The sequence below is a fragment of the Bacillus rossius genome, chromosome 6 (genome assembly GCF_032445375.1).
Source record: "Bacillus rossius redtenbacheri isolate Brsri chromosome 6, Brsri_v3, whole genome shotgun sequence".
Lineage (NCBI taxonomy): Eukaryota > Metazoa > Arthropoda > Insecta > Phasmatodea > Bacillidae > Bacillus > Bacillus rossius.
Genome location: NC_086334.1, coordinates 32,912,047 through 32,923,459, shown reverse-complemented (window position 1 = coordinate 32,923,459; position 11,413 = coordinate 32,912,047). Strand labels below are relative to the sequence as shown.

General features: G+C 36.3%; 1 protein-coding gene across 1 annotated transcript; it reads right to left on the bottom strand.

Moving 5' to 3' along the window:
* Positions 1–4,247: 4,247 nt before the first annotated feature.
* Positions 4,248–10,280, bottom strand: LOC134533422 (uncharacterized). The gene is made up of 2 exons (XM_063370943.1): positions 10,265–10,280; positions 4,248–4,708 (listed from the first exon to the last, which is right to left on the bottom strand). The coding sequence occupies exons 1-2, from the start codon at positions 10,278–10,280 to the stop codon at positions 4,248–4,250; spliced, it is 477 nt and encodes a 158-aa protein (XP_063227013.1).
* Positions 10,281–11,413: the final 1,133 nt, after the last annotated feature.

The following is an 11,413-nucleotide window of genomic DNA, read 5'->3' as shown; positions in this document are numbered from 1 at the left end:
AATAGAAAAATTTAGCAGGGCCGTAAATATATTTATTTTACTGCAGGGTTACTTTTCCATCTGCATTCGAATGTGTTTTTTTTATTCTTTTTTTTTTACGCTGTGAAGGGTCGTGGAAAAGATAATTGCTTGAGCTGTCAAAATAAACATCGCTGACGTCAAGGGCGGGACCGCATCCTGTCGGTCTGTCGCTGTGATTATCTACTCCAAAAATATGTCACAGCATTTCAGGATAGCATTGTTCTTATATCTTTCATTTATAGCCGAATGTTTTCTACCTGATCCACATAAGTTCCTTCGCCACGTTTTGAACGAAAATAACAACCAGCCGGCTAGCATAGCCGAACTCGCGTGACATTAATTCACTTAGCGTGAGTATTTATCGGAACCCATTGTTATGGGTATGCGAGTCCGAGGTGTAATATGAATTTAAAAGTTGTCATTTTTACACCATGGACTATTTGATTATTATGAAATCTATGCGAACAAAGGCGATTTTTTATGTATTTGGATTTTTTTTTGGGGGGGGGGGGGAGTGGCCCAAATTCTCTATTGCAACCATTCCGTTTATAAGTCCATTTTTCCGGAAATTGTGAGGGGGTCGCATCAGCGGGATTCTACTGTATGAATATTTGACATAATTAAACACATTTGTTTTGTATCACTTACCAGTTTCCGAAAAAATAAAAATCGGGGTTCAATTGTAGACTATGTCAACAAAAACATGGGAACTTCGTGCAGTGGCCAAAATGTAAACACAGTAGTTGAAACTAAGTTTAAATCTATAGTCACAATCAATCTCCCCACCATGTTCACTCGGTAGTAGCTTACTTGCTGCATGTATGCTATACTATGGATGTTGCAATGTGACTTGCACTTTGTAAGCAATATAACCAAATTAAAAATGCTAGAATAAACGTGTTTGTAATATTGCAGACTGAGTACATGATAATGATGGGTCAGTCTCGGTTTCCAGCAACTTAACCAGCACCGAAAAACCGTAAAAATAATCCTGATACCAGCACCACAGAAAGTATAACAGCTAACTAAACCTTTCTCCTTAGCTGTAAATTTTTAAATAATACTAATGACAAGAAAATAAAATAGCATGCCTTGCAAGACTAACTTTTATGTTAACATTCATGTACTGGAATAATTTTGAAGTATGTCATAGCTCCTGTAAAATAAATAATTTTCTCCGCACAGTCAAGTGTGTATAATTTATTGGAAATTACATATTTAACTAAGTGTAAATACTTGAAAATGTATATGTAATGCCATATTATTCCCAGAATTTGAATTAATTACTCAGAAGTTGTAATTCTAGACCAAAATTTAGAGATATACAACAGAGCCTTATCTCCCTCCATGATGCAACCAGCATCCATGTGATACTTCACTAAACACTTTTCATGACAGCTTGACTCCTGATAGTGACTGGATGTGTTTACTCCAACAAACCATAAAGCAATCAATGAAAAGGAGAAAAACTAGTCAACCTCCACAGTATTCTGGGTAGGAAAACAAAATAAAAGTCAATAGAAAATGTTTAAAACAATTTATGGATAAATTTACTGTGATGATTCATATTTCTTTATAAATTACATTTGACATATAACAAGACCAGGACCTGCCGCTAGAATGCGCTGCACATGTGTCCTGTTGTTTTGACAACTTTCCTTTCTTGTTCTACTACAATATTTGTTTATAGTCTGTAGTTCAGTCATCGCTAGTTAATTGGGGTGCAAACATTTTTTTAAACTTTTACAAGCAACCAGTTATTTTCGCCCGCTAATCGTTAGTAAATGATTGAGCATACCTAGTTAACATATAAAAATAAAAATATTATATTAATATAATAGTACAGTCCAGAGCCGATCTATGGCTCACCTCCGCTAAAAATATTTCTAAATGGCGACGCATGAAAGATAGGTTAGTGTACTGCAACATGTTTAATTTTCAGTCCAGATTAACTACAATATTTATTTTAAATATTTGTTTTACGTATGTATATTTTAATTGTTTTAAAACTCTACACTAACTCCGCTCTAGGTGTTGGCCAGACGTTTGAACAATAGCAATCCTAAGGACCCCTCTAGGGACTAATGACATTTTAATGTAATTTTATAAATTATGTGTGTAACTTATTCATATATTGTCAGATGTTATTTTAAATTTAACGTATATTTCTGTGTTCCGCACCATTGTTGAACGCGGAGTTTGCTTAGTTCAATTATGAAGTTTGAAACTATTTTAATTCTCGGCCAATCAGGAGCCAGCTTTGAAAATGTATCAAATTTTAAATCAACTGATTTAAGAACAGAAGTTTTAAGAAAATGTAATGGCCTATTGTGTTGAGAAGACGTCCCGTTTTGGACTTAAACCGAATACTGCAGATATAATAGCTTGAGGCAAGCATCCAAACTAAAGGATGACAAAAATCGATGTACATTAAGTAAAGTTATATTGTTAAGGCTTTATCCAGAAGGATAGAGTAATTAGGTGTGATAAATATACGTGAGTAAAAACGGCGATATTCATTTAACTGAACTTTGTGTACCATGTATCCCGCCTAAGGAAAGCATTTACAATATAGCATAGCCCATTTGTTATTTGTTTGAAAAAGAATTAAATTAAATGAAATTTAATATTTTTATTAATTATATATTCTTCACACAACTACACCTACCCAGAGGTATGAGTGTACGAGTGTCTTAACATCTACCGACTGAAAAACTTTGTTAAAGCTAAAGGTAGCAGCAAGTGTATATTTTGAATAAGTCTCAATTTTACACCCATGCCTTGGCCGGAACTTGAATCCAGAACCCCTCGCACCGAAAGACGGTGTGCATCCGACTACGCTACGGAGGTTGGCGCCTAGCGATTTACAACACACTGCTCGTTCGTCATAATATTTTTCCATGTCAATGCTAACAACTGTTGAGAAAACTTAAAATTTTGGGGGAAAAAATTTATCATATGTAATTATATTATTTAAATAATTATGTAAAGTAAGTACTTGAAACTCATAAAAACTCAAATTTTTTTCATTTTGGTATGTATTTTCACATTTCCAGAATTACCATGAGTAATTATAACACATGTGACAGACCATTTTTGTTTCAAAAAAGAACTTTCGAATGTTTCTTTACGTAAGCTAAGAAATAATTTTGGAAGCAGCTTAACAATTAAACATTTATACATTTTAATATTATAAGATGTGATATGCATACACCTAGAAGACATTAGGAGGTTATATAGTTTCATCCGTTCATCCATCAGAAGTATAAAATTATCAAGCTTTAGATGGACGAGCGGATGAAATTTTTTGGTCCATCTTGGCTGCAGGTCACGTAATTGATAAATGGATGATGGATTGACGGAGATGACGGGCTATTGTAATTTCGGCCTTAGTTGTTAACACCCTTATAATCAGATTATACAGCAATTATTCTATTGTCATGACGTCAACTTATTAGGGATAAGTTTGTAAAGTGCGTACGCAAGTCCATTAGGTTAACTATTTTTTTTGGGGGGGGGGGGGGGGGGAATTTGTAGGTATTTTAATATTGTAATGTGAACTTACTTAAGTGAATTGAATGAAAAATTACATACAAATTACAAAACAATAGCTCAGTTTTAAAAAATGAAATTTGAGACTATTCTATTTATTTACTCAAGAATAAAATAAATTCATTGGAATGAAATCAATGGATGAAGGGATATTTCTACTAAGTTAGGTTTTATATTATTTTACTATTTATTCAACTTAGTGTTTTTTCTTTCAGCTGGGTCTGACAAAGATCACTTTCCTTATATAAACAAACCTTACTAAAATATAAACCATGTTCCTCAATTTCCCAGTTAGCGGAATGTTAAATTTTTAGGTTCGGTATTTTTATTTATTTTTAATTAATAACAATGCTATTTGTTGCTATAGGTTACACCGTAAAATGAAATATGGGAAAAAAGAAGAGAGAAGTAACAGATGAAACGTCTATGGTCTCTTGGAAAAAATGGTGCAGCCGATCATCTAACGAAACACAAGCTAACACAAATGCGAGGATTTCTCCTGTAACACATGATCTAACGACGTCCGCTTCCATTACGTCTGTTCTGGTGGCTATTGCTCCAACGACTGCTTCGCCAGCGACGTCTGCTTCGGTGACAATTGCTTCGGTTAAAACTACTGCAGCGACATCTCAAAAGATTACTGTTCCAGTGACGTCTGCTGCTGTGGCTATTTCTCAGGCGACGAGTGCTCCAGTGGCATCTGCTGCTGTAGCTATTGGTCTGACTATTGGTCTGACCACTGCTCCAGCGACGTCTAATTCGAAGATGACTGTTTCAGTGATTTCTGGTGCTGGTGCTGGTGCTGTAGCTGCAGCTGCTCCGACGACAACTGCTCCAGAGACATCTGCTTCGAAGAAGATTGCTCCAGTGACATCTGGTGCTGTTGCTATTGCTCCAACAACTGCTTCAGCGACGTCTGCTTCGAAGAAGATTTCTCCAGTGGCATCTGGTGCTGTAGCTATTGCTCCAACAACTGCTCCAGCGACGTCTGCTTCGAAGAAGATTGCTCCAGTGACATCTGGTGCTGTAGCTATTGTTCCGACAACTGCTCCAGTGACATCTGGTGCTGTAGCTGTTGCTCCGACGACAACTGCTACAGGGACATCAGTTTCAAAGATGACTGCTCCAGCGATGGCTGCTTCGGCAATATATGCTCCAGTGACGGTTACTCAAGTTAAGACTGCTGTGACAAGTGTTCCAAAGACTACTGTACGTTCAGCATCTGCTGCGAGTATTTTAGGTGATTTTGATATAGTAAATTATCGTGACACAAAATTTACAGTTTTAAACTATTTTATTAAAGAAAAATTATTAAAAGAGCCCTGAACACAGCCCAATAATTACCAGTTCCCTACTTCATCGACCCGAAATTTGAGTTTTTAGCACAAATGGCTAGAAAGATTTACGTGGCTGCCGAACGTGTGGTGATGGGTCGTAGTGCTGAAGGTGAAGGCAAAGGACAACATCAACAGTTGGGTAAAATTGTTAATCAACCTTTCTGCAACTGGAAGAAAGCAATCGAAACATTCAAAGCCCATTCTCAAACTGGCTACCACAAATAATTTAGCCAAATGGCTGACAATTTCTTAAAAGTAATGTCTGAAAAATCTGCCAGTATAATAGAAATGTTGTCATCCAAAAATAAGAAGCAGAAGCAAGAAAACCGGATGATACTGAAGTCAATTGTAGGTGCCATTATTTTTTGTGGAAAACAAGGTATTGCATTACGAGGAAAACAAGACTGGACGTGTGGAAAATTTGGAAATTAACTGTGCTGATGATGATAATCTTAAGAATGAAGGAAATTTTCGCGCTCTTTTGAGATACACTGTTGTCAGGGAATGAATTTTTAAAGTCATTTAATTAATGCCCCACAAAATGCTTTATATTCAAGCCCAAAAATTCAAGACCTGTTAATAGAAATCTGTGGCAACATCATTAAACAAAAAATTTTAAAAGATGTAAAGAAAGCCCATTTTTGTGCTATTTTGGCTGATGAAACCAGAGACATTGCCCATGTGGAGCAAGTGTCTTTTTGTCTTCAAGCATGAAGTCAGAGAAGCATTTTTGGAGTTTATTCAGACTACTGACATGACAGGGAGAGGTTTGGCTAACCTTATTGTAAGTGGTTTAAAGAAGAACAGAATAGATTGCCGCTATGTAGTTGGCCAGGGATACGACGGGGCAGCGGCAATAAGCGGACTGTTTCATGGTGCTCAAGTGTATGTACGGGAAGAATGCCCTTTAGCTCTCTATGTGCATTGCAGTTCATACTCACTTATTCTAGCAATATCAGATTCTTGCTCTCAATCTGACATCCGTAGTTGTGTTGGTGTAGTGCAGTCTATTGGTAGCTTCTTTCACACATCAGCTCAACGTAGACATCCTGAAAAGACAAATAAGAGAACTTCTTCCAACTGACCACCAAAAAACAGTTCTGGCTATGTGTGAAACTAGGTGGGTCCACAAACATAATGCAATAATTCGCTTCAAAGAAATTTACGATGCTATTGTGTCAGCATTGGAAGAGTTGCAAGAAAGCCACAACAATGATACAGCGCAGAAGACATGTCAAATGTTGAGTACGTTGCAATCGACCAACTTCGTTATAGCATTGTTTATCTTGGAGAAAATCATGAGCTATACTATAACCCTTTGTAAACAACTTCAGGCAGTCAACTGTGACTTGATAAAAGCATTTAATTACATTGATGTAGTATTAGCTACCTAGAAACGTATTAGAAATAACACCGACGATGAGTTCCAAACTATGTATTTTAGAAGCAGCTTTTATGCTTTGTTTTAAAATGGAGAAATCATACAAATGCCTCGCATAGCAAGAAGACGTGAATCTTATGAATGCTCCAGCCTGTGATGTTCAAATCCACCACAAAATCAACTCTTTTATCCCATTTGTAGATCATGTATAGAGACAGGTGTTTTTCGATGCGCAAAATCGCCAAATATTAACGAAATTAATATACATAAACTTAAAAATGCGAAATTATCAATTACTTAGAGAAATCACAAAAAAAATTAAGAAAAACACACTGAAAATAGCTAAACGTTCGTATTTTGATGACTCAATAATAGGGCCTGGAAAATATCGGTGTTTTCAGTATGCAAAAAGCGGTACTTTCAAATTAGAAAAGCGGTGGTTTAAAGTCGGTATTTTCGTTATGCAATGGAAATTTTACCGGTATTTTAAATGTTGACTAAATTGTGCAGTTATTGAATATAGGTAATAGTTTACATATTTAATAAACAATCCATGTATACTAGGAATAGGCTAATATGCATAATAACAGCCAATTAAATCCAAAACAGTTACACAAAACAGACACGTTGCTATAGATGTTTGCAACTACTTTTTTTTTTTTTTTTTTCTGCCAATGCCACATGCTTAGCCGACTTTAGGTGTTTGTCAATGAAATCTTTTCTATCACATGAAACTTTACAGTTGCAAAATTTGCACATCACTGTGCTGTGCTATTGTCAGTACAATAAAACCCATGTTTCTGATACTGATATGCTCGTATTTAATGGAGTGGAGGAACACGGGGTTGCCACTTGAACAAATCCCAGCGCACAACTGAGAAGAAACTTAGTGTGAACTACACCCCAGATCAATTTTGAGCATCAAAACCATACACGAACACGACTTATGTAAAAATAAGGTAATTATGCTGAAACACGAGACTTGGGTTAAAGGATACTTTAACCTTGTGTGGATCAAGTAGAAAACATTCGGCTATAAACGAAAGAAATAAGAACCATGCTATTCTGAAATGCTGAACCATGTTTTTGGAGTAGATAATCACAGCGACAGACCGACAGGATGCGCTCCTGCCCTTGCCTTCAGCGATGTTTATTTTGACAGCTCAAGCAATTATCTTTTCCACGTCCCTTCGCAGCGTAAAAACAAAGAGAAAAAAAACACGCTGACAGTTTCTCACGCAGAAGGTTGAAATAAGGGAGGGAATGTGTTGAAATGTTAGTTGGATAAGGAGGGGGGGGGGGAATTGTTTTTACATGGTTTGTGGCTCTGGGAGGGATGAGCCTTGAAGAATTAGCAGGGGATGGGAGAGGTAAGCGTCGCGTCACGTCACGTATGACGTCAAGCCGCCGGGCGGGTAAGATAACATGACAGCTGAGACGGCTTTTCGTGCGATAGTGGAGGCGCCGAGCTCGTCTAGACACTGCCGCGTGGCCAGTCTAGAGGGGTGGTATCTATTTTTAGACGTCTTTTGTATGCCTGGCTGCTTACAGTACAGCTCTCGCCAAGATAAACGTGAACACATAGAGCCCAACAAAGTGTAACAGACTTGTTTTTCAGCCGATTTTACTCAAATTTTCGACTTTCTCTGCTCAAATTTTTCATGTTTTCTCAAAAAACGGTCATATAAATGGAATGGACGCATCAGAGGGGGCTCGCATCGGCGGGATTCTACTGTAATGGTACTTTTCGGGGATATATTCGCAGTGTAATATAGAAATGTTGTGGTTTTCGCGAATGTACTTTTCGCGTTTTCATGCTAAATTCGCGCGAATTTTTGCAAAATTCGCGATCGCGAAAAATTCCAGGCCCTACTCAATAACAGTAGTTGATTATCATCGATTGTTAACGACTTTCGAAAGTCTAGGAAGTCGTATTCATGTCGCGCTATTGCCTCGCCAGAGTCGCCACTCGCCACAGTTTGTTAAAATGGTGTGAATGTAATCAAACGTTTTTGCTCCGTTTCTTTTTGTAAAACGTTGATTTTAAAATGGTTGTAACAGTATTTGACAGGGCGGCGGAGTTTGCGAGCGAAGGATTCCATGTCTTTGACAAAGTGAAAAAAATTCTCATGTGCAAGTACTGCAACGTTAGAATAGAGTGGCAACGGAAAGACACGTGCTTGAAACACACAAAAAACAGTGCCTCACATAACAAAAACAAGGAAAGTCAACAATCCAGTGCAAAAAAGGCAAGTTTCGCTGGAATCAGCCTTGTTGACGGAAAAAAGCAAAATTTGACAAGAATGAGTTCATTATGTCAACAACTCGAGCTTTTATTGAAGCGAAAATCCCGATTTAAAAACTGGATGACCCGAAACTTCATCGCTGGATGCACAAGTACATTGCAGGTAGGACGTACAATATTTTAACAGTTCTGTGCATTCTTAAGCAGATAAACAGAACGTTACGAAAATAAATTTTGTTAGGCCTACCTACTCTTGAAATATTCATATAGCTGCGAGTCGTGGTTTTTTACAGCACTTATTGGAAAAAGTTGATTTAACCTAGCCACAGGTAAATATAGACGTAACTTATTTGTTTTTAGGTTAGGACTTGAGTTTTTTTGTCAGTAAATTTTTTAAAAGTTTCCAGTACTGTGCTTTGTAACATGTATATGCATTTTTTTAAACCTGAACAATGCAGACAAAAAAGTTTGTATAAATTGTGCAATAATATCATGTGAATTATCCTACTCAGAATTGTGGTAGGCCTTGCAGAGTTTAAAAGGCATACATAGGTCTAGGAAAGTATTTATTTTTGTGGTTTGTATAAGAGAGAGTTACATTTAATTATGTTACAGTAAAAATTTTACAACACATTTTAATTATCCACTTTATTGCTCTGCATAGTTGTTGAATTGTTGCTTGTTCTGTGCAAACATTCATGTAGAACTTATATTTATAAACCTCATATTGCAGTTTTTTTAAGATCAACGAAATTTTTGACGAAACTACTGATAAAATAGCGAAAAATATACCGAAATCATCTCGTAAAAAGTAACGAAATTGTGAAAATTTTTTCACCGAAAACACCTGTCTCTAATCATGTAATAAGCCATCTGAGTGATTGGTTTTCCAAACATCGGAAAACCATTACTACATTATGCAGCATTTTGCCCCAACTTGTACTAACACAGATATTGAGTGCATTGCTACGTATGCAGCAGTTGTCAAAGCTGAGTTTGAAATCTGGCAAGAAGTGTGCCGCCCTGACAACAGCACTAAGAGTGCTGTGGAAGCACTGGACCAATGTGACGCGGGCTTGTACCCTAACATCCACTGCCTCCTTAAAGTCTTGGCGACCCTTCCCGTCTTAACGGCAATTCTGGAGAGGACATTTTCTTGCTTAAGAAGATTAAAATCCCATCTGCGGAACACCATTTCTCAGGACAGACTGAATGGATAGGCCTTACTGAATATCCACTACAACATCCACATCGACCCGGAGAATGTGGTTACTGAATTTGCCAAAAAAAAAAAAATAAAAGAATTCTTCTGTAAAAAGTTTGTAATCTTAAAAAAGTTTATTATAAACAATTATTTGTTGGTGTTTATGGAGTTTTTCTTAAAAATTAGAAGGGCCCCCCCACCCAACCCGAAAAAAATCCTGGGTATGCCTATGGAAGAGCCAACAGTCTCATGAAACAAGGTCAAAGAATGCAGGACTGCATGAGAAGCTGCTAGACAAGTCACAAGGCATGTGCAATGCAAGAACCATTACCTATGTCCTTGTTTCACTCTGGATAGCATACCATTGCTTTTGCCCCAGATGACACACACAATTTTTCCAGGGGAAAAATGAGGTACTCATCAAAGCAGAGATTTTCCTCCAGTTGCAACATCACAAAAAGCCCACTTTGAACAGGTGAGTTTCCACAATCTTGGCTGAAAAAAAGTTGGTAACTACAGCCTACCTTGTGACCATGACATTGAGTGATAAAAATTGTATCACAGAAGAAAAAAAAATTTGCAACTGATGTACACACAAATATTGAAGTTATCTAGCTAGTGTTAGTGCAAGAAGTTAAAGTTCACTATTTTTTACATGCTTTATATTAGCTTCACCTGTATGTTTGTCTGTAACTCTGTCTGTCCGTCTGTAACTCTTTCGACTAAGAGTGAGTGACTCATCACTGTAAAATGTCCCACCCATTTCATTACGTTCGTTAGCCGAGCGGTCTAAGGCACGCGACTTCTGTGACGTCAGTTTTCGGATTCAGCGATCGTGGGTTCTACTCCCGGCCACGCCGAAAAAAAAAAAATGTTTTTTTTTTTCCCCGGTAAATTCTAATATTATATCCATACATCTAACTGCAAATGATTCGTAGAGACTTTACCATTTCTTTGTGACGTTGCAACTCCAAATAGTTATCTCAGATGGTAATAGGTAGTGTCGGTAACTCATTTCCCTATGATAATTATACATAAATATAGTTTAAAAAACTAAAAAAACATGCTTTTAAAGAATATCAAACTAAAAAGTTAAAAATAAATATAGTTTAAAAAACTAAAAAACATGCTTTTAAAGAATATCAAACTAAAAAGTTAAAAATAAATAGTTTAAAAAACTAAAGAAACATGCTTTTAAAGATTATCAAACTAAAAAGTAAAAAATAATTTTAAAATTAAATTTATGACAATAGTATATAAGCAATACTAGTATAAATGAGAAAAAAGCATGGGGCGCTTAATATTCAAAAAATATGGCACAAAGCGCCTCAAGCTTTTTTCTCATTTATACTAGTATTGCTTATATACTATTGTCATAAATTTAATTTTAAAATTATTTTTTACTTTTTAGTTTGATGATCTTTAAAAGCATGTTTCTTTAGTTTTTTAATCTATATTTATTTTTAACTTTTTAGTTTGATATTCTTTAAAAGCATGTTTTTTAGTTTTTTAAACTATATTTTCCATCTGCAGCTAGTGTTAGTGCAAGAACAGTGAAAGTTCGCTATTTTGCCATTTGCTGAACATGTTTAGTGTAACTTGTTCACACAAAATTCACCCGTTAACAGTTCTGAATCAATAATTTTGTTTAGCTTTTGTGATAAAACTCATTA